Source organism: Abramis brama, assembly GCF_963993115.1.
Source record: "Abramis brama genome assembly, chromosome: 23".
NCBI classification, from domain to species: domain Eukaryota; kingdom Metazoa; phylum Chordata; class Actinopteri; order Cypriniformes; family Leuciscidae; genus Abramis; species Abramis brama.
In genome coordinates this window covers 16,423,778-16,447,098 of record NC_139985.1, presented here as the reverse complement: position 1 = coordinate 16,447,098, position 23,321 = coordinate 16,423,778, and the positions used below count along the sequence as shown (strand labels likewise).

General features: G+C 37.4%; 1 protein-coding gene across 1 annotated transcript in view; it reads left to right on the top strand.

The window, feature by feature from the left end:
* Positions 1-23,321, top strand: part of slc25a26 (solute carrier family 25 member 26) — a 54,028-nt gene that overhangs the window by 20,499 nt on the left and 10,208 nt on the right. Inside the window, exons 6-8 of the mRNA XM_084101837.1 lie at positions 13,852-13,896; positions 19,832-19,901; positions 22,194-22,258. Coding sequence (XP_083957963.1) covers positions 13,852-13,896; positions 19,832-19,901; positions 22,194-22,258 — 180 coding nt within the window. The remainder of the gene's footprint in view (positions 1-13,851; positions 13,897-19,831; positions 19,902-22,193; positions 22,259-23,321) is intronic.

Here is a 23,321-nt window from a genome sequence, read left to right as displayed (position 1 = left end):
GATAAACTGCCATATGAAGCTCTCTAACAGGGTTCATTATAAAGCATTATCAGGTGTGAAGGGTCATATTTCATCCGCAGTCACGCAGAGCCGAAGCACAACCAACACAATGTTCTTCCGCAGAATGCATGCAGTTTTGTTTTTTAACTGCTAGAGGGCCAAAAGTTACAGAGTACCTTTTAATAATGTTAATAAATCAATAACTTATAATAAATTAAATGAAACGCTGTATTAATAGTGTTTGAAATTAACTACATAATTTTTTTATAATAATTTTCTATTCGTTTTCCAGAATGCTCTAATTTACCCAAATCCATTACTAATGAGTAAAGTTATTTAAAATAGACAGTCAATATTTATTTTTATATAGTTAACTGAATACAATGTGGAGGACATGTGTTATTGTTTGACTTAAAATGGCTTTGATTACTGTATTTGTTGGACATTATTTAACGTATTAAAATATATTAACTTAAATAATAAGTAGGCAATATTAGTAAAAACGAATGATACATTTTGTTTGGTAAGTGTTTGGACTGTGTTGGACGAATGTAATTCCTTTAAAAAAATTTTTTAAAAAAAATTAATTGCAATTCAGTAAATTCCACTTCAAGCTCCAAAATGGCAAGGTCCAGTCTGATTGGCTGGCTTTATGCGAGTTGGCATGCACACACTGTAAAACCCAACAAGTTAACTCAACTCAAACCGATTGAGGAAACTGATTGCGGCAAACCATTTGAGTTTAAAAATTAATACATATGAGTATTGTGAACTTATATATATTGAGTCATATATATAATATCAATATATATAAGTTCACAATACTCATATGTATTTATTTTTAAACTTAAATGGTTTGCCGCAATCAGTTTTCTCAATCGGTTTGAGTTGAATTAACTTTTGGGTTTTGAGTATACATGACGTTTACAAAGTTTGTGGCACTGAATCTTAGTTTGAATCTAAGGAAAATTACATATTGAGCACACATTTATATTTTTCTACACATATACATATATGTTGTACACTCATTGTACATATTTTTTGTTCTCTAACTTGTGTCCAGTTTTTTACATGTTAGTCAGACATCTTGTCTGGGCGGCTCTTGACCAGGATCATTTGCGGTGTGGACCAGACTTTATGTCGACAGTCAGAAGTCTGGCTACGTGAGACTATTTGCAGCTTAAACAAAAAAATGACCCAAGAGAATTCTGTCTGGTGTGCAGATGGTCCTAATGTAGTGTAGGGATGTTTGGGCCAAGGTGTTGTGTGTGTGTGTGTGTGTGTGTGTGTGTGTGTGTGTGTGTGTGTGTGTGTGTGTGTGATGAGTAGACTCTGTATGAGCCCTGTCCACTCTTTCCTCTCTCTGAGGGACTATTTTTGGCGGGCCTTCTCACAAGGTTGTTGATCAGCATTAGAGGAATCCTCTTATGTGATTGCGCTGAACAGGACACTTCATTTGTCAGGGTTTTCCTGAGGATTTGAATTGGATACAGACCTTTCCATGTGTAGAAAAATCCTGGTTCACACACACACACACACACTCATGAACACTTGAGGTAGCTGCATAATATACAGACATTGATGTATAGTTCATGTTGTTGGTGTGTAGTTCAGACTCCCATTCCCGCTCAACTCCAATCTGTCATGCTTTTGATTCATATCTCATGCTAGGAATCCTGTCTAGCACTGCTGTTAAATTGATCCTTTTACCCACAATCCACTACAGCGCATGTTACTCTCACTGATAGCGTAACAATCACAAGACTTTCTGGACTGGAACCCTCAGAACGGCTTGAAATGTTGATATTTCTGTCCAGCGTCATGCCGATCAATTAAATCACTTCAAGCACACAATGGTTTTGTCGATAGATATTTAGTCTGCTTTACTCGGATGACTCTCCACCTAATACTCGGCAAGATTTCAAACATCCACATGCGCTGAGTTTCATGAGTTACAGACAGCTGTGACGCTTCAGTCAGAATCACTCGATCTTGCCTATTTATATCACATGGATCTGATCACTGATTTTGAGCCACATGATACGATACATATCGTGCGCGATACAAGTCGATTGGATTGCATTTGAAATCGCTGAAAATGCACAACAATAAATCTTAAGGATGCGTTTTGAAAAGCAAAAAAACACCTTTTAAATGTAACAATTAGATGTTATATTGTCATTGGACCAAAAGCCTAAATAATTGGATAAAATATTATCTGGCAAATATCCTGTTAGATGTATAAACCTGATGAGTAACCTCATATCATAAATAAATAAAAAATTATATATATATATATTTTTTTTTTATTTGTGTAATATCTTAATTAGTTAATGCGTTAAATTTGACAGCTTTAATAAATACATTTTATTTATAAATATTGTTCTGGAAAATTGACACTAGACATTGACATTATTACAAAAGATTTCTATTTCAAATAAATGCTGTTCTTTTAAACTTTCTATTCATCAAAGTATCCTGGAAAAAAAGTATCATGATTTATACAAAAATCACAACTGTTTTCTTCATTTATAATAAGAAGAAATATTTCTTCAGTATGAAATCAGCATATTAGAATGATTTCTGTAGGATCATGTGACACTGAAGACTGGAGTAATGATGCTGAAAGTGTAGTTTTGCCAGGAATAAATTAAATTTTAAAATGGATTAAATTAGAAACAACTATTTAAAATTTTAATTAGATTTTCACAATAGTGTTTTTTTTATACACTATTTTCTCTTACACCCTTGTGTCCCCCTGAGGGCCCCTGGACCCCAATTCGAAACACCTGATGTATATGAATGTATCTGCACAGCTATAAGTCAAATACGTTTTTTTTTTTTTTTTTTTTTTTGAGGGGACCTTTGATATTCAGAGAAGCAAGTTTTTACTGTATTTATTTAGTTATTTTAACAGTAACTCAGTCAGGTTTTGTCGCTGTGGGTTTGTGTGCGCGTTCTGTTCGCTGGTTAGGTTGTTTTAATTAGTGTATTTCGCTAGGTCTTGGGGTTATGTTTGCTTCCCACAATTTTCTGCATGTTTGCCTCAATCCGAGCAGAAAACAATCTCAGCCTCTCGCATATGGTTTCAATAAGGGCCGCCGGTCTGGCTAGGGACCGAGAGAGAAAGAAAGGGCTGGGATGGGGGGAGGAAAGGGGTCTTGTCCTTCTGCTGGCCCACAGACCTGTGACCTGAGCTTGAATATACCTCTGAGCAACAACATGTTCAGTTTATTGGATTCATTTATTTGTGATCCTCTATACTTTGATCCTCTGTAGTATGTGATAGCATAAAAAAAAAGACACTAAATGAAAATGCTTCGCATTTTAAAAACGAATATAACGATAATCTAATAACACTTGCATCAGAAGGCAATAAGAGAAGGGAGTAAGTCATCCCTCCTAGAGGGTGATATGCATTGCCCTTTTCATGAAAGAGCGGTGCCCTTGTAAAACAAGTGTGAGGTTAACCTCTAATTGCAGGGTGAGTTTCGCTGTCTCATGCTGTGATTTATTTCCCTCGCGCCTTCTCTCGCTCCGTCCTTCTCCAAACTCGTTTTCATCTTACTTCTCCCTCAAAACACTCTCTGCCTTTAACTCTGAAGACATCTTTTCCTTTTCTGGCTCTCCCCCGCTCTCAGTAGTTTATCTCAGGGGCAGCGATGCTTATGTGTCCTGGAGTTGTGTACTTAACCCCAGTTGTCTCTGGAGAAAAATGGAGTCTGAGCACCGAGCTGCATGGTAATGGGAGGTTGAAGGTGAACGGCTTTACGGGACAGTTAATGTTATTATTACAGCTTGAGAGAGGCTCAGACCGGGAGCTTGTTCCGATCGATAATTATTCCAGATTTGGTTGTAGGGTTGCATTTGAGGTTTTAACCAATTATCATGTCTCAGATGTGAAACATTAAATAGCCCGCTGATTTTCTTCCACATGTTTGTCCCAGCTATCAGCACTGACTTCACGTTTCAGCATTTCCTGTGTCCAAATGTAAGGTCAACAGATGTTGAAGTAATACATGTATCATGCCAGATTTTATCTGGCAGGACAATATGAATGAACTCCCATTGTTTTAGCACATAATATAAATCACAGAACACACAATGTCGTCTATTAGCGAACAAGTAATCATGGCCAATTCTACTTCACTATTGCTCTCCTGAGGGATAGTATTGGACTTAATTGAATGAAATCATGGTGATGTAATTTCAAACTGCATGCCGGGAAGGCCATAAATGAGGCTGTGATTAGTTTGCTGGGTAGAAATTGTATTTTTGTCTTATATAGGTGTAAGATTCATCACAATTTCTCCCCGCAACCATAACTAATATCGGATAAAAAGCATAAACCGATATCTGTGTAATGTAAAAGGCCGGAGATGTTTGGTGGGTTGGGAGGACACACCTGCCGAAGCACTGACTGCTGAAAGCTGAAGACTGACTGTAATGTTTAGTTAAGCTCACATAACAGCGGCCCACGGCTGGAAACATCTGTAGGGAGCCGTCAGGTTTGGGGGTGAGAGGATGATGTCACTGCTTCATGTCAAATACTGTTCTTATTTAACCCTCTAAGTGAAGGAAAAGTCTTTCTGGAAGCCCTCGACATCTTCTGTTTCCATTGTCTATAATTTGGTTGTTTTGCTTATGCTTTGAAGAGGGTATGGTCAAATTTTGTGGCTTGTTGCACGATCTGACTGGCTTTGTTTCCTGTTTTAGGTGTGCTACTTTAAGACTTAAGAGTTTCAGCATGCGGACAGTGCCAGCGCAAACCCTCTTTTGGCATTAAAAAACTACTGTAAGGATTTACTAAAGACATGCGGTGGAAAAATTAGTGCTGAAAAGGTGTGGACAGGGTTATTTTTGCGGCTGACCTTATTGCATATGCATTTGTAGGAGTTTCCCTTTCAAACTTATGGGAGGAGAGGATTTAAATGAATCATGCAAGGTGATTTACTAAGGTTTGCACTAGTCAGTTCACTGGTATTTGCGCCATTATTTACCTCCACAAAAAAGCATCTCTTAAACCAGACAGACGCTAACTGGTAGATTGCGTTGGTCATTATGGAAATGATCCAAATTTCATCTACTTTATCAGTAGATCACGCACAGAAATTTCCACTGCGCTTCTACGCTGATTTGCAAATCTGTCCCATTGACTTACATTGAAGGAGGGATTTGGGCCAGTAAGCAACCAACTAGTAAACGCTCATCATAGCGACATGTTAACAACCACTCAGAACACTTTAGCAACTCCATAACAACCACTCATAATAAAAAACATCATTGCTAGCATTGCTTCTGTGAAGTCACCCTCATTGAATGCATTTTAATGTAATGCCGCATGTAGTAAAAACAGTTCGGCTAGTGTGCTTTAATTCGTTCCGGAGAATGTTTGGCTTTGTATAGTTTACCAGTACTGTTATCATTCTGCATGATGGCAAGTTGTTGATCTGTTTTTTATCTTGCAGTAATTATTATTAGCCCAATATCAAATATGCTTCCAAGTCTTCATCTGTCTCCTTTCTTCAGATATGAAGAAGGCTTTGTAGAACAAGAACACTTTTACCAAAACTGGAGAAGTGTTTCATACACACCTTCTGCTCAGTGTCTTCCAGATAAGGTTCCAAACATCTTTATCAGACTGAGGTCATTGAGTTTATACTCAGTATTTCTGCTTGATGGTTAATGTCAGTACGGTTCAACATGTGCACCTCTCAAGCCCTACAGGGCTGGTTCATATGCCAAATTTTGTTGCCTGAAGATTTTATCTTAGAATAAAATAATCACAATTAATCTTTTGAATTCTGACCAATCTTTAGACTGCAAAATGAAGTAGTATTATTATACATGTTTGTTAATGTAATTTTTTTTTAAATCTGTTTCATGGATATACTGTATTATGTGCATATGTTAACTTTGATAATCAGCCACCTCCTTGCAGCCCTCTGGGTGTCATTGGACCCTAGTCTGAAAACTTTTAGTAACCAATAGGAAAGGTCTGAATTTGAAAACCTTCTGTATCTCTTAACTTCTTTAATTCTCTCTCTGTCTTGCTCAGACTTTCCGCGTTCCCCCAAGGGCCGCTATCCATCTCGCCTCCGCTGTCAGCACCTAATTGGAGCGTCCAGGGGGCATCCGATGTCACATACACACAGATTATAAATTGATTCACTAAAAAATTTCCTCTGACATCATGCTCTGTGTGTGAGGCCCTGCTCCACGCTTTGGTGCCTCGCGTGAAAGGGCCTCCATGCCAGTCGGACGAGTTTCTGTGTTTGTTTGTGCGCGCATGCACCTGTAGCTTACAGTGGCCACTGTCGGTCTTGAATTTCCTATTTTGTTGTCAAGGCATTCACCTGTTCGAATGCGAACAAAGGAAACAAACGGTTCGGCCGTAGCCCGGTAGCTTGTTGATAGGGGTGCGGTCTATGTTTTCACTGTTCTTTTGTTCACTTGTTGCATCAGCCTGGCACACTTGCTGCGACGGCACAATGCAACTCCGGCCAGAAAATCCCCCCACAATGTAAATATTATGTGACGGTTCTGGGAAGCGTTTTCGGTCATGTCAATGGAATTACACTCTTGAATATTTGCCAGCTCACTGATTCCAAACAGTCCTTAACCACATAACCCCTCCCTCGCCTCTTCATTTCTTCTCCTCCTTCCCCCCTCCAGCCTTGAACAAGTCTTAATTTGTTTAGAATATTATTACCCAGAATTTTAACCTGCTTGTCCCTGGAGCTGATGGAAACCAGGGAGCTTCTGAAATCTGATTGGCCGGCCGCATTATTCCGCACCTTCTGATTGGCCGATCTGAGCATTCTAGCGCTCCAGGCGTTTCCAACCACTGTCTGTGAAAGTGTTCATGTAAAACATTCAGCGTGTCAGAATTCCACAGCAAGTGGATTCACATATCCAAACACAAAAGAGTATTGAACTTTTAGCACTGCTGATTCATGCTTTCTCCGTACTTATGTGCCAGAAATGCGCAAATACTGCCCAATGCTGCTTAGATTTCAATTCAAAACTTTGAATCTACCTCTCTTAACATTTAACTTTGAATTAACGTTGTGATGTGTGCGTTTATTCGTGGGAGCTACATATGTTTTCTGTATGAGGGAGCAGGCCTCTCTATTCTCAGCCAAGATTATGACCATAGGGAAGCGTGAAACATAACATAGCTTCTCGCTCGCTCGCTCTTCTCTGATAAAGTGTTTGGGGCATCCCACTGGCTTGCTTTCAACGTATTGATTTTTTCCATTATTTATGTGTTTATTTATTTTCTAAACTGGTTCCCAGAGGAGTTTTTACAGCACTGGGGTTTAAATCACATTTTCAAGCCTCACAAAAGTTCAGTGATACTGATCCTGCTCCGTTAATATCAACCTTTGATAAAGGTTGTGTAGTGTCCCCATCCTCCAACTGAATTAGGGTTACAAACTAGTTTTTTAACATTATGCGGTTTTTACATTATGTGGTCCAAAACCACATTTGTTAAATAAATTGAATTCAAATATTCATTTAATTAAATTTAATTAAAAATACTCAAAGATTGAGAATGGTAAGATTTTTTTTTTAAAAATGTTTTTGAAAGAAGTCTCTAATGCCAAAGGGGGTAAAATTTGGTAGGGGCGCTATGGACATGTTTGGACTGAATTGTCCCTAGCAATGATTTTAATCATTTAAAATAAAGGTTACCCTTTATCTTAGTGTCCGTGTTACAGTGTAGTTATACATTTAAGTACTGACTAATGACAAATAACTACATGTACTTACTATTGGGTTAGGGTTTGGTTTAGGGTTAGTTGCGTCTAATTTTCCATAATTTATAGTTTTTACTACAATAACATGTCTTGTGTTTCATTGTCCTTGGAAATTGGTACATGTTGTCCCTCAATCGTGTGTGTGTGTGTGTGTTTGTGTGTGCGTGCGTGTGTGTTTATATATTATATACTATAATAGTGTGTATGTATGTATGTATGTATGTATGTGTGTGTGTATATATATATATATATATATATATATATGAGTAGAGTAGTGTATGTATTAGTGCTGTCAATCGGTTGAAAAAATTAACAAATCTTTTCTGTGATTAATCGCAATTAAAAACACTTACATTTTTATACATTTTTAATATTTATAATGTAATAATTTCACAGTTAATCTCCAAATTAATGAAGAAGCAACATAAAGACAGTATATTTTAAATAGGCCTACTTGTTTAATGGCATCTTTTTATAAATGAAGGCCAGTGTCACTGGTACTAAATACAGCTACTGATGTCTCGATGAAAATGATCCCCCCCCCCCCCCCATTTTAAACATTAATTATAGCCTTTTAATTTAATTTAATATATTTATAAAGACTCATTAATACCTATACTGCATTATAAGAACAGTTATAGTTACATTTATATTATTTTATAATTACTTAAGTCATGCATTTGCTTTTTCAATGTGCATGTTGGTTTTTGGACGGCCTGAAGGTGCTAACATCCTCTCAAAACTCTGTTGGTACTCATGCACGGAATCTGGGTGTCATTTTTGACCCAGCTCTTAAATTTGAAAAAACAAATTAATTCAGTTGTAAAATCGGGATTTTTTCAGCTCAGACTGATCGCTAAAATAAAATCTTTTATTCCTAATAGGGATCTGGAAACCATTATTCATGCATGTATTTCAACTTGACTGGACTACTGCAACTCATTGTATTTAGGGATTGCTCAATCTTGTTTATCTCACTTTCTGCTGGTCCAAAATGCTGCTGCCAGACTCTTAACGGGGACTAAAAAGAGGGAAAGGATTGTGGAATAATCTACCACTTCTCTTTAGGTTTTTAAATTGTCGTTACTATTGCAAATGTATAGACTCTCAACGCGTTTTCTTTCTTTCTACCTTTATACAATTGTATATGTGTGTATATGTATATGTATATATATATATATATATATATGTATATTATATATATATATATATATATAATATATATATAAAATAATTTATAAATGATATAATATTTTTTTATTATTTATTTTTCAAATGTATTATGATTTTTTTTTTCACTATTAGATATTTTATATATTTATTTTATAATATAATTTGTAATGGCAACATGTTTATATCTAATGATGAGTTAGAGAGTGGTTCAGATCTGTTTCAAGATAATAGATCTTATGAGGGGCTCTGCACTTCTCTCAGGTTTTGAATGCATATTCACACACACACACACACACACACACACACACACACACACACACACACACAAACACAAAGTATTGTGACGGTGGTGAGCAAACACGCCTGTACAAACACAAATGTGACACCCAAATGTATACACACACACACACACACCCCTGTGAAGAGGCTCATAAATCACTCAAGACATAAACAGGTTTAGCGACATGTTTGACATTGGCAGATGGTTGTGCATAATAAAACTCTCTTTCTCTCAAGTCGTCACCCCTCCTTCTCTCCACCTCCCAATTTGTTCCTATTTGTTCCTCATCACACTTCAACAAGCTGTCAATTACAAAGCTTTGACTGATACATATTCTTACGTTTAATGTTACTGCGTCAATGTTTGATGTGTGCACAATCAGAGACAATCACGGGTTTATGTTTGTACTTGCAGATGTTTTCAGTATGCATTGTCACGGTATGTATTAGGAGTGTGTGTGTGTGTGTTTGGAAGGGCCTGTAAAATCGAGTGTTTTCCACAGCTCCCAGAAATAAATTCGGGTTAGTCTGTGGGTTCCTCCAGTCCGTCTGCTGTTTTCATACCCAGCGCTGCTGAATCATGGTGATGCTGATGACATATCCATCTGGCCCTCATCTACTTCCTGTCACTCTGCCTCACTCTCTTTTCTTCTTTCGCTGAGTGTCTCTGGAGTGATCAGTATGTCGTCCCTCTAGGGTTGAGAAATATCCGCTTTCCAGTGTGCTTTAATAATTCTTCTTTTTATTTCAGTACTGTGCAGATGCCGTCTTCCCTCACTTTGTAGACAGAACTGCAATATCAAAACCGTTCTTCTGTTTTTTTCCACACAAAAAATCGTTCCATTGGACAGTTTATTTTCTTGAAAATCTTTTTTTTATTTTTAAATTTATTTTAACGGTTTCATTTTAAAATAACTATTTCAGCTTTTACAATGGCTATTTCCTTTTTCTCGTTTATTTTAACTACATGTATCTCACTCTCCTTCACTTTCAACTGAATATTTATGCTTTTTCTGTTATTAAGCTGTTAGACTACTGTCATATTATGCTTCTACTTACCAAATAAATACATAACATAAATGGATGAAATAAAATACAGTTTAGCATAATTTTACAAAAAAAAAAAATACAAGTATGAATGAAGTGTCTAAACACTTTGCTTTAATATTTACTCATATTTTATTATTATTATTATTATTATTAACATTAATCCATACATATTAGTTATTTATTATTTATTATATATTATTTTTTATCAAACAAGCTTCTGTTTTCTTGTGAAATAGTGTTTTTTAAAAGTGTACCTCTAACTTTCTTTTAATTTCCAATTAGTTTGATTTTAATTTAATGCAAATAGATTTATACATTTAGTGTGGATGAAATGTCCAAACACTGTTTTAATATTTATTTTCATTTTTATCAAACACACTCCTGTTGTTTGTACCTCTGCTGTCTTTTTAAAGGCCCCTAGGTTTCATATTAATTTAATGCAAATACATTTATTAGTGTGTTTTAATATTTATTAGTAATATCGTTTTATTTATTACATTCATTTTATTCCGTTTTTCTTTAATGCTTCATAAAAGTTCATAAAAAGGTGACAGACAGCATTATCAGATAGGCTTTCATGCAAATTATAGACAAAGTCCAATATTTAATTAGCATATTTAATTTACATTGAAATGAAGTAAAACACATTGCATTGCATTTTAATCAAGACAAATTAAAATTGAATGTGATTTAAATGAATCCAATCGAACTGAATCCGATTTCAGATTGATCTCTATCCCTTTCTCCTCTCATTAGTATTCATCCAGTACCGTCTGACCTATTAAAGCCATTTGTCAAATAGCATGCAGAGCGCCACCCTTCCAATCAAGCTTCATTTAAATGCATTTTGACATCTGTTTTCCCAGATATCACACTGGCGGCCAGGAGCCTGACAGTGAAGAACACAACAGAATACTAATATTCCCATGAGTAACCCCGTCACAAACACACAGCCAGCCCTATCTCTCAATGATAACGTACCTGACAGTTACACACCGTGATAGCGACACTGACAGCAGAGAAGAGTGTTTGATGCACATCGGTGTGTTGTTGTTTCTCCATTATCTCCAAATCGACAATCCCACACAACACAGTTATGGCTTGTTTTTTGGTGTAGGAAACCTTAACTTACATTATAAATGCACTTCAGGGAAAAAGCGTGATGCTAATGTGCTTAAACTGATATCGGTACAGCTGGTCAGCAGTCAGACCACACAGCCGTCATCCACTGGACCGACTCTTCCATGTGAAGAAGCTTTCTGGCCTTTGGTCAAAAACCTGCTTTCTATCCTTCTGTCTTTCCATATCCGTCATCCGCTCTCTTTTCTCATCCATTACGGCCTTTTCAATATAAATCTGACCATCTGCGTTGCTCAGGCGCCCCGTCTCTGCCAGAAGTGTTAAACTTATGCATAAATCAGCTGTGCCTCGTTTCTGTTTTAGCAGATTCCTCTGAGCGTTCCACTCCTCCTGAGTACCGAGACGCTGAATTTATCATGTCGGTAATAAAAGACAGGTGGCTGATTTAGTTTTTGTAGAAAAACGCACAAAGACACACACTCCCCAGCATCAGGTCACATTGCACCAATCTGTTCTTTGTTTTGAAATCAGGGATGCAACGCTCTGGCAGTGTGCATGATGCCCACGCAGCGTTTGCAATGCTGCTTCATTGTGTTCGTTATGTTAATTTTTGTCAAAACTTGGACGTTTTTCCAACTAAAGCAAATGAGGGCTTTGTTTTCAGAGTCAGCCTTTTTTATTGTATTAGATTACATTCTATTTGTCCAATGAGATGTTTCCAATAAAGAGTTTTGTATGGAGCACAGAGTTTCTTATACTGATCTCAGTTTAAGGCCCTAGTAAGACACTGATTAGCTGGTTCGGGTGTGTTTAATTGGGGTTGGAGCTAAACTCTGCAGGACAGTGTTTGGAGACCCCTGCCCTAGAACATCATATAGACTTGAGGAACTGTCTAGTAATGTACTAGCAACCACTCAGAACACCTTAGTAACTGCCAAGAAACACGCTAGTACTACTCTAGCAACACCATAGTAACCACTCTGAACACTCTAGCAACAGACTAGCAATGCCCTGGACTCAGTTTAGCTACTGTCTGACAACACCCTAGCAACCAATCAGAACACTATAATAACTGCCTGCCCAAGACTCCTAACAAACACTTTAGCAACTGCCTAGAAACACACTAGAACCACCCAGAATTCCCTAGCAACACCTTATCAACCACTCACAACACCTTATCGACTGCCTGGCAACATCCTAACAACCACCTTGAACACCTTGCCAAATGTTTCGAGAAAACCCTTAACAAATACTTTAGCAACTTCCTAGAAACACACTAGTAATACAGTAAATTCCCTAGCAACACCTTACTGACTCCTAGCAACCACTCTAAACATCTTATTGAATACTTGGCAACCCCTTAAACCATCACTTTTTTTAAAACCTTTGCAACTGGCTAAAAAAAACAGCAGCACCACCCAGAATTCCCTAGCATAACTGTATCAACCACTCACTCCACCGCAGTGATTGCCTGGCAACACCCTAGAAACCACTAAGGACACTAATAACTGCCTAGCAATGCCCTAGGCTTAATTCAGAACACCTTAGCAAATGTCTCTCTCTCTCTCTCTCTCTCTCTCTCTCTCTCTCTCTCTCTCTCTCTCTCTCTCTCTCTCTCTCTCTCTCTCTCTCTCTCTCTGTGTCTTTATGCCAGTCACATGATTTTGGGATTTTGTCAACCCACGGTTCAGCAGTGCCATCGATTTCCTCTCTTTTTGCTCTGCTGTGCCTGATTGGGTGAAGAGGAAGATTTCTGCCACCTCTCTCTCTCTCTCTCTTTTGTTCTCTCTCTATCTTTTTCTCTCTGTGTGACCACAGACTCTTCATTTATTTATCATCTCTCTCTGTGTCTTTCTCTCACACACACACGCTCTCTCATATATACTTCACACTGCCAGACGTACAGACATCAGTATTAAAACAGTTTGACACATGAGATAAATGGCCAATGCTTGTGGTTGAACATGTTGCCACAAGTAATCCATTTTCTTTTACAGAAGACATGTGCGCTTTATTTTTTTCTTCCCCCTCCCCTACAGTATGTATTGAACATCATAAGGGCATTATTATGGTTGTTCTGAAGGCAGTTTTTCATTAATGTCAAAAAAATAAATAAAAAAAATCCCCAAAACTGTGTTCTATCTCACTGTATGACAGACTTTGTATCCAGAGTTTTATTAGTTCACCCCAAAAAAAAAAAAAATTTCCTCATGTCGTTCCAAGCTGTATGACTCGGTCTTCAAAGGAAAAATATTAACAAATGGTGGTGATACTTTTATGGATCTTCATTCACTTTCATTGTGCAGCTAGTAAATTCTTCATCATTTATCCTTTTGTGTTCCACTGAAGAAAGAAGTCATGCAGATTGGAACGACATACTGTAAGGGAGAGTGAATTATTATTATTATTTTTTTATTTTTTATTTTTTTAGGTGAACTATCCCTTTAACGCAGTTAACATTTTCTGTTCTGGCCTATATAATAAAAAACTCTTCTTTTAATTTCAGATTCCATTCTCACTGGTGCAGTTTCCACTCTGGGAGTACCTAAAGGTATGTATCCACTTTTCACTTGCTCTAATTTCACTCTAATTTGGCCTCATAATTTTGCTCAAATGAAGGAATAATGGCCTGGTAATGGTCTGACACATTTACAACTCAAACTACAAACACTTTGCCACCATACCGGTTAATAACTCTCTTTTTTTAGGTTCTCACAAAATGACGATGCATTTTATTGGTCGCCCTCACCGGTGGTTAAGCGGAATCGTAATTTCTCGCAAACCTTGAGTCTTAGCCAAATGTCCATTTCCTTTTTCATTGTCTGGTCCGGGCCACATAAGTCATTTTTCTTCAAAAAAGGCCCCGTTTGTGAGGATGACATCATGTCTCCAGGGCGAGAGCAGAAAATTCCATTAGCGCTCTTGGCCTAGCGACCGGAGCGAAGCAGAGAAGGAGAGGCATCGAGGACAATAGCACGTGCAGCTGTGGGCGAGCTTTAACCGCGATTCTCCACCGTAATAAGGAGTGTCATTCATGGCCGCCTCTTTGTGGCACTTTCAAAGGCATTTTCTCACTCCTTCATTCGTCCATGTTTTCAGCCTCTCCGGCCATCTGTGTGGAGCTGCTGGAATGTGAGTCTTTGCTAAACTGTCTTTCAAAAGAGCATGGCTTTGAAAAGCAAGAAAGCGTAGATGAGACAATGGCATGGGATGCCAATGTTGGTTTTAAATGACTGCTTTCGCTTCATTGATTATTTCCAAGAATTCCACATTCTTTCAAGTGTGCATTCAGTATTAAATGGCCCTGGAAACTAATTTTTGTGTAAAAAAAGTGAAGGGTTTTTCAGCGAATGTTTTTTTTTTTAATTTAGGACACAGATTGTTTACATTGGACATTGAGGGGCAACCAGGTACAGCACAGTACAGTGGTTTCAGTGGTTTTATATTCTTGGCTGTGTAGTAGGACTGTCAATTAAAAAACAAAAATCAGTGTAGTTCATCTGAAACTCAGAAAATCAGTTCATCTGAGATTCTGTGATCATTTACATTTACGCTCGTGTTGCTCCAAACCTGTGTTTTGACATTCTTTCCACTGCGGAAAGAAGTGAAAGTCAGTGTTCACCAGAATTGCCAACATTCTTCAGAAAATCATCTTTTATGTTCCACAGAAGAAAACAAGTCATACAAGTTTGGAATGATATGAGGGTGAGTAAATGATGACAGAATTGAATTTTTTTATTTTTTTATAAAGGCAGTAGCAAGTAGTATGCATGCTACTGCTTATTAATGCTCACCCTCATGTCGTTCCAAGCCCGTAAGGCTTTCGTTGATCTTCAGAACACAAAGATCTTCATGATGAAATCTGAGAGATTTCCGTCCCTCCATTGACAGCCTATGCAACTACCACTTTCAAGCCCCAGAAAGGAAGTAAAGACATCATTAAAGTATTCCATGCGACTCCAGTGGTTTAACCTCAATTTTATGAAGCGACGTGAGTGCTTTCTTTGTACAAAAAACATAATTTACATTAATTTAAATATTAATTTTGTCGAGAGCATCATGACGAATGCGTGCTGTGTTGACGCGAGAGCGGACGTTACGTTAACACGCGTTGGAGATTAATATTACTATATAAATAAAGTGTTTGCGCAAAAAAAAAAAAACTAACATAATTTACCAAAGCACTGAAGTTAAAAAGATTGAAAAAGATTTGATGTACTATGCGCATGTTTTTGTTTTTGAGCACATTGAGTGCAACAAAGTGCAGTGAGCCGCAGAGAACTTAAAAAATGCCTCAATCTTCAATCCTGGCAAACATTTCATGTTGGGAAATCAAACCCCAAGTATCACCAAACCATTTCTCAAGTCATTCGCACCAAAAACAATTTAAGCCCCGGCATCCGAGTGGCAGGCCGCAGTAAACCATCTGTTCTCTCCAGCGTATCCCACAATTCCCTAAGTTTATCTACCAACAATCCCCTAAACTCAGCACTGCTCTGTTACAAAACCACTGAGCAGCTGTGTCATTACATCAGCCGGCCATTTATTTCCCACCGTGCCCACTCAACTCGACATTTATGTGTCGGTGGATCAAACTTTTTCCCATGATTAAGTGCAAGTGTGTCATGAGCAAGTCTTAGTATGCTTTGAGTAATTGAAGCTGAAGCGTACATTTGGAGTAATGCCTGGCCAAGGTGGTGTGTTCCGGAAAAGACTATAGTAAATAAATCTTACGTTTAGTGTTTAAGTATGATTAGAAAAAGGTCTATTTGTCCACATAAATGTTTTTAAATTGATCTCAGGCATGTCCTCGGTTAAACGAAAGAGTTAGTTGAGTCAGACTTTATTATACTTATTATCAGATGAAATGTTCAAGCTACGGCAGACTCAGATGTGGGTTTAACATTGTGAGTTGGAATAATCAAGCAAATCAGGCTCTTTCTTTAGCCCTGAATAACCTCATTTCCCATTTTAGGCCCAAAATATTTCACAACTACCTGCAACTCGCTCCTCATCCACTGCCTACTGCTCTGAGCATGTTTAACCTCTAGAAATCCTCTCTCACTACACCTTTACTCGCATCTCTTCAGTGGCTTCCAGTTGCTGCCAGAATCATATTAAACACACTGTTCCTGTCACACAAGGCTGCCAGTGCCTGGCTCGCTGCTTCTCACAGTGCTTTATTAAACCATACAACCTACCCTGACCATGTCAGTTTATCAAGCTCCCCATCTTTCCACATGAAAGGAGTCCACCTGCTCACCTCTACAAATGTCTCCATCCACGACCTTTCAGTGGTGAAACTCCAAGTCATTCATTTAAAGACACATACCAATTTTTGCTTCTTTTTTATTTGAATGCGACTAAACATGGTGTTGTTCACAAGAAGTATAGTTTTTACATGTTGTTTTTCTTAAAATATTTTGGTCACACTTTAGATTAGGATACAATTCTCACTATTAACTAACTATTAACTACGACTTTTGCCTCAATAATCTCCTAATTACTGCTTATTAATAGTTTATAAGGTAGTTAAGTTGAGGCATTGGGTAGGATTGAGAGATGTAGAATATGGTCATGCAGAATAAGGCATTAATATGTGCTTTATAAGTACTAATACACAGCCAATATCCTAGTAATATGCATGCTAATAAGCAACCAGTTAATAGTGAGCATTGGACCCAACAGTGTTACCAATATTTTTAAATTCATGTTGTTTTTTTACATCAATTTTTAGTTGAAATATCTTAATCTTATGATAAAATGACAGACTTCTCTCAGGTGATGTATGCCAAAATTTTGTCCGTTTAAACTTTAGTGCAACGGCTACATGTCGAAATCCAATCAACAACCGATATATGAGACCAAGTCCCTCTCTTTTTTTATTTCCTTTTTCGCTAATGTGTTACACTCAGACGTACGTCGCAATATAGAAGAAAATCTGCCACTACTTCCCTTTTTTTTTTTTTTTTTTTTTTTTTTTTACTCTTTCTCGTCAACCAAAATCATAATTTTAATTTATTAAAATTATAGGTAAAACAGACTAATATGGATCAACAAATATTTACTAAACTTAAAGGATATTTGCTTCAATATAGACTCTCAACAAGCTGTTTCTCTTCCATGACAGTAGTTGACATGAAAGAGAAAACTGACTATAGAAGAGGACAGTAGACATGCTAAGAAGTCTAAGCAGTCTAAGAAGACGTGCTAGTAATATCCACTATACTGCCCACATGTAACAACACAGAGAATGCAGCACATACTGTACTTGCATTGCATTATAAAGGCATGCTGACATATTTTGGAAGGCAACAACATGTTTTTTTATGTCATTTTAATGATCAAATATAATTGCAGTTGAATGTAACACCTGTCTTTGTGTCAAATGTAGTTTATGTCAGGTACATCCTAGCATGTATATCAGTGGTCAGTCAGTTTGTTTTGAGGGGAACTTGCTTCCAGTTTGTTTTCAGTGAGTTTGACGAGGAGGAGGAATGGATGTTTTCCAGCACAAGCTCTTTGAACTTGAAAACAAAGATTCTTCCTTAATCTGACAGCTAATGAAACACACATGATGTACTGACGAAGAGAACATTTATGTGTGTGTGTTCTTGTGCACAGAGTTGAAGAGGATCATTCATAATTACTTCATGCTGCGCTTCAATTGTTTTCCTTTCTTAGCCATCAGATGCTCCTGGTCTGAGGTCGTAGGAAAACTCCAGCAATTATTTGCAGCCTGGGTGCATAATGACTCCCACCAAACACAACATAAAACCAACAAACACGTGAACTCACTGAAACTCCCTCCTCCTTTCTACAACAGTCCTCACACACATTTCTCTTTAACTTACCACATTCCTTCCCTCCTACTTCACCTCTTTAAATACTATGAGCTCAAATTACAATTAGCCATCCTAAAATTAGTACAAATTGTGCAATTGACTGAGATCCTGTCAAGCCTGTCTTACCTGTCTCAAAAACATAGTAGCGCTGTTCCAAAACCAAGTGTGCCGGCTGCCTAGACAGCTTTAATACTCTTCTAATAGGACGCAACATTATGTTGGCTTCAAGATGTCTCATTATTGCCAAACATGAAGGCAGCATTACATGTATGCTTTCCAGAGAAGACAATTCCAGAATGCATTGCGACTAGAGAATGCAAAATACAGTATCATTCAAAGGTTTGATGTCTTCAAAAAAACAAAACTATTTAATATTTTTATTCAGCATTAGATGTGTTAAATTGATCAAAAGTCACAGTAAAGACATTTATAATGTTGAAAAATATTTCCATTTCAAATAAATGCTGCTGTTTTGAAGTTTCTCTTTATCAAAGTATCAAATGTTCCACAAAAAAAGGATCTGAAGGATCATGTGACACTGAAGACTGGAGTAATGGCTGCTGAAAATTTAGCTTTGCCATCACAGGAATAAAACAAAACACATAAAAAATAATAATAAAAAAATATAATATAATATAATATAATATAATATAAAACTGTTATTTTAAATTCTAATATTTCCCCAATATTATTGTTTTTACTGTATTTTTGATCAAACAAATGCTTTGGTCAGAATTTGAGACTTCTTTTAAAAACATAAAAATATGTTTGTTTTCCCCAAACTTTTAAACGGTTGCATTGAAAGAAACGTTGATTATGCACATGCTTATATTTTGTTTAACCCCTTAAAGTCATAGGTTACACTTTATTTTAAGGTGTCATTGTTTGTGTAATTATACATTTAAGTACAGAGTAATAATAATTAACTAGGGTTAGGGTTGGAAAAAGGGGTTGGTTTAGGGTTAGTTGCATGTAATTAAGCGCAATTTATAGTTATTACTACAGAAACTACATGCAACGTGTAACAAGGACACATTCAAATAAAGTGTTAGCTTTTTTGTTAGCTTAGCAACATGTTAAAATCAAAGTTGATTGCATGCCACGTAAGTAGCACACAATAAATAAAGTTATCTTTGAGAATCGCTTCAATGATTTTCCTTATATTTTATGTCAGTTTGGATGCTTCTTTAGTAGATAGAACAGGACACAAATAAGCAGCACACTAGGTTTTGGAACAGATCTAATATCTTAGCCAGCACTAGTATTTCCCCTTTTCATCATAATCTTCCATCTGTGACACTCATCAAAGCTCAATACCGTTTTCCTCTCGTTTTTTGGGAAACTCTGAACCAGCATGAAAGAAGTGTTTTCCAGGGATTGATGGAGTTAGCATGTGTGTACACAAAAGTGCTGAGCTGTGGAAGTCAGGGAAGATTTCTTTCTTTCAAATGTTGTCAACATTCCTTGTGGGGGAAATGAAACTCTTGGCATCATACTGGAGATGTGGACATTAAGATAGCTGTTCTGTTGAGTTTCCATACATACAAACCCAAGGGATTTGGGTGGTTTTTTGTTGTTGTTTTTTTTTAAATGATACTGATAAATGTAATAATCCCTAATTCTCTCTCTCTTTCTCTGTAGGCTGTGTGGTGGAGGAGGCAGGGGGGACGACTGGACTCTTGGCAGGCAGCGGTGTGCGGAGCTCTCGCAGGTGTGTGGGATTAGCCTCGGCACAGAGGTCTGGGAAAGAGAGCGAAGGAGAACGAGATATAGGGAGTTGGGATGGGGTCCAATGCCAGGAATATCCAAAATTTACCCAGCTGCATTCCTGTTTAATTCCACACAGGTCAAGATGGTCATATCAGGTTGTTCATCAGCTGGTGTGCACCAAAAGAGAGGGAATGAAAGAGCTAATTATAGGTGGAGAGTCAGTAGAGGAAGTGTGCAACATTGACCTTTTATTGCCCCTGCATCATGCTCTGTAACTTTCGTAGCTATTGTCAGCAGTCATAGAGTTTACGAACTAGAGTCAGAGTTTACTCTAAAGGAGCTCAAGTTTGGCCCAGAAGCCCTTGCAGCTGTCTAATTCCCCAGTCACCATCTCTGTCCAGAGTGATAACTCATCAGGTACTGGGACACAATGGAGGGACAAGGATGCTTCAGCCGAAGGGGAAAGAACATGGCTGCCAGCCACGCCACCTGGGGTGTGATGTTGGATTCAGATTGTGTGTGCACATGTGCTGCTTTGGCACAGATGTATCTCTTTAGGTGGATTGCGGTTGTTAGTGTTGTTGTGAAATCACCCAAACAAATGTGAATTGTGATGCATTGTATGGTTGCGTTTGCTTGCCATCACTGCCACAGCTGCAAGCCTCAAGAGAACAAATGAGAAATGCTTTCTTTTCCCAATCTCTCTCCATCTCCAATATTGTGTCCTTTTACTTTTTAAGGAGTGTTGTTCTTGGTTTAGTACAAGATTGGGAATACAGTACAATGTCACATCTTTGACTTGCTGTTGATTACCACTGAAGTCAAGCAAAAACAGCATCTACAGTAATTCAGTTACAATGGAAGGCATTGCTTTTTTGAAAGTATAGCCATGAAGCGTAAACATTATGTGGGGTGGCATGAATCTAATGACGGAGAAACGCGTGCTAACCTTGTTTGTCCAGAGTTATATCCTATTATAGATCCTCCTTCCATTACCATGATGATGTAAAGCTGGTAAATCTGGTAACTACTTCCTTATATGCACAAGAAAACATTTACAATTATGCATGTAGCAGATGCTTTTGAATAAAGTTTAAGGGGAAAATGGGCTAGTATAGTCATGAAAGAAAGAAATGGTGAGAGAAGTAATCGTTCTTTTATTCATTTCTTTTAAATTTATTTATAATTTATAATTTAAATTTATTATAAAATATATATATATAATAGAGGATTCAGTCAAGTACCCAAAAAATTGCAAAAGAAAATGGCAAGATACTTGGCTGTTTGGCTAGGATTGAGAAGATCATTCAGCCAGCAAGGAACAAAAGAATAGATCTTAGTCAGGGTAGCTCCATATTTTTATAGAATTGTTGACAGGAATAAAAATGAGGCTGTGAGGGAGAGAATACAGTGCTTTCAATGGATTATACTGTTGTTTGACAACATGCCGAATGTTCAGCTGATGAAACGTCTTTCAAAAAAACAAAATCAGTAGACAAGAACACCATAAAACAGTTTTAAAATTTGTGAGTTGTGAATATTACATGATCTAGGACCTTTATACTGTGCGTGCCATTGTAAAGACTGTATGTCTATCCCTCACAGCTTTATTTTCATCCGTGCTAAATTCAATATGGCGTCTAACCTGACTAAGGTCCAAATCAGGGTGAAACTGTTGTTTACATAAAGAAAAAACTTTTAACATGTTACCATAATTTAGGCCAAGAAAATTAGCCCAACTGCTACTAAAGTTAACAACTTTCCCACTCCAATTTCAAATTTTTTGTATAGAAGAATTAATTTCCACTGTATACATGTAATTACAATGGAACCATTAATGTACTTGCATGTAATTTTTTTGCTTGTTTTTACAATCTGAGGTTTGAGTCAAAATTATATTCAGGGATAATCGACAGCCTGTTTCTAGAACATTTCTCTAAAAACAAATCACTTGCGTTTGGAGCGTTCAGCGTTGAGAAGAACGCTTAAAGCTCGATGCTGTTGTTTGTCCGATCCCCTATTAGAAAAGAGAGGGAACTTCTTTCTGTTCTCATTTACGCCAAAACAAGTTTATGAATGTGCATGAGTGTTTACGGGTGCGTGACAGTGCCAGGCTAGTTTGAAAAATTAATCCGCGTTCGCTATTTTTCTCCAGAACGTTTCCATCGGGTGATCAGTGCTGATCTCATGGCACATATTTACATTTATTCTCGGTGGTAATTATAACATAATTAACGCTGTAATTAGTCCTTGTTTGTGTTTGTGTGCTGATAAACAAAACGTCTCTTTTCAGGTGGAGTAGCAGCGTTCGTCACGACTCCGCTAGATGTGGCGAAGACTTGGATAATGTTGGCTAAGGTGAGACTTTGAAACTGTTGTTTAAATCTGTCTCCTGATGCCTCCCAGATGGAGCGCAAGGTGAGCAAACAAACGGCCCTAATGTAGACAAAAGCAACAGAAGAGAGAGAGAGTGAAGAAAAAGCCTTGGTAGACACAGCTTGATCCAATAGCAGGGTTATCCAGGGACGCTTCTGACGCACGAATGCACTCCCTCTTACTGTCCGCTGTCCAGTCGAGACTGCATGTTAGATGTCAGAAGACGTTTGTATATTCAAGTGTAATTTCCAGTTGTCTATGGACTGGAACGGAACTGCACTTCAGAGCTGCAAGGCTGCAGACTTGTTATCTGGTGCAGATGTTCGGTTCCAAAATCTAGGCAGCATTATAAGTTTGATGCAAAGGCTGTTCAAAGGCTAAGCAACTTCAGATTCTATAATGTATAATATAAAGTCTATATAAAAAAGTGTAGTCAGCACACCACAACTCCAAAAATATAGAAATGTATTAACAGACTCTCACACAGTTGAGGTTTTGAGCACAACAGGCTCTTCATCAGACAAAGAATATTTTTTGTTGCTGAAAAAATTCTCCCGAAGGGACCCAAGCCATACCTATAGAAATTTGTAAGTGGGACCAATTAGAAAACACCCAGAACACAATACAGATTTTCTGATGCATATGCTATCAATTTGATACGATTCAGATTTCTATTTGATTTGATTCTTATTCACTTCTGTGTATGTATTATACCTACTTCCATATAGTATTGAAAAACTACACAAAAAGAGTAGTATGTCTAAATTCATAGTATGTGCATCCGATGAACATCCCATGCTATCCGGTAGAAGAATTGTGAATGGTAGTGAAGTGACGCAACTGATGCCGTAGGTCACATGACGGTGACAAGACAACATGTCAGATTTGGTGCATCCAAATTTCATTCAAAATACACACATTCATACTATATGGAACATACTTTTTGGTAACACTTTATTTTAAGGTGACGTAGTTACACGTTACTACATGTACTCACAGTAATAACAGTAAATTTGCATAATTACAAATAACGAACCCTAAACCT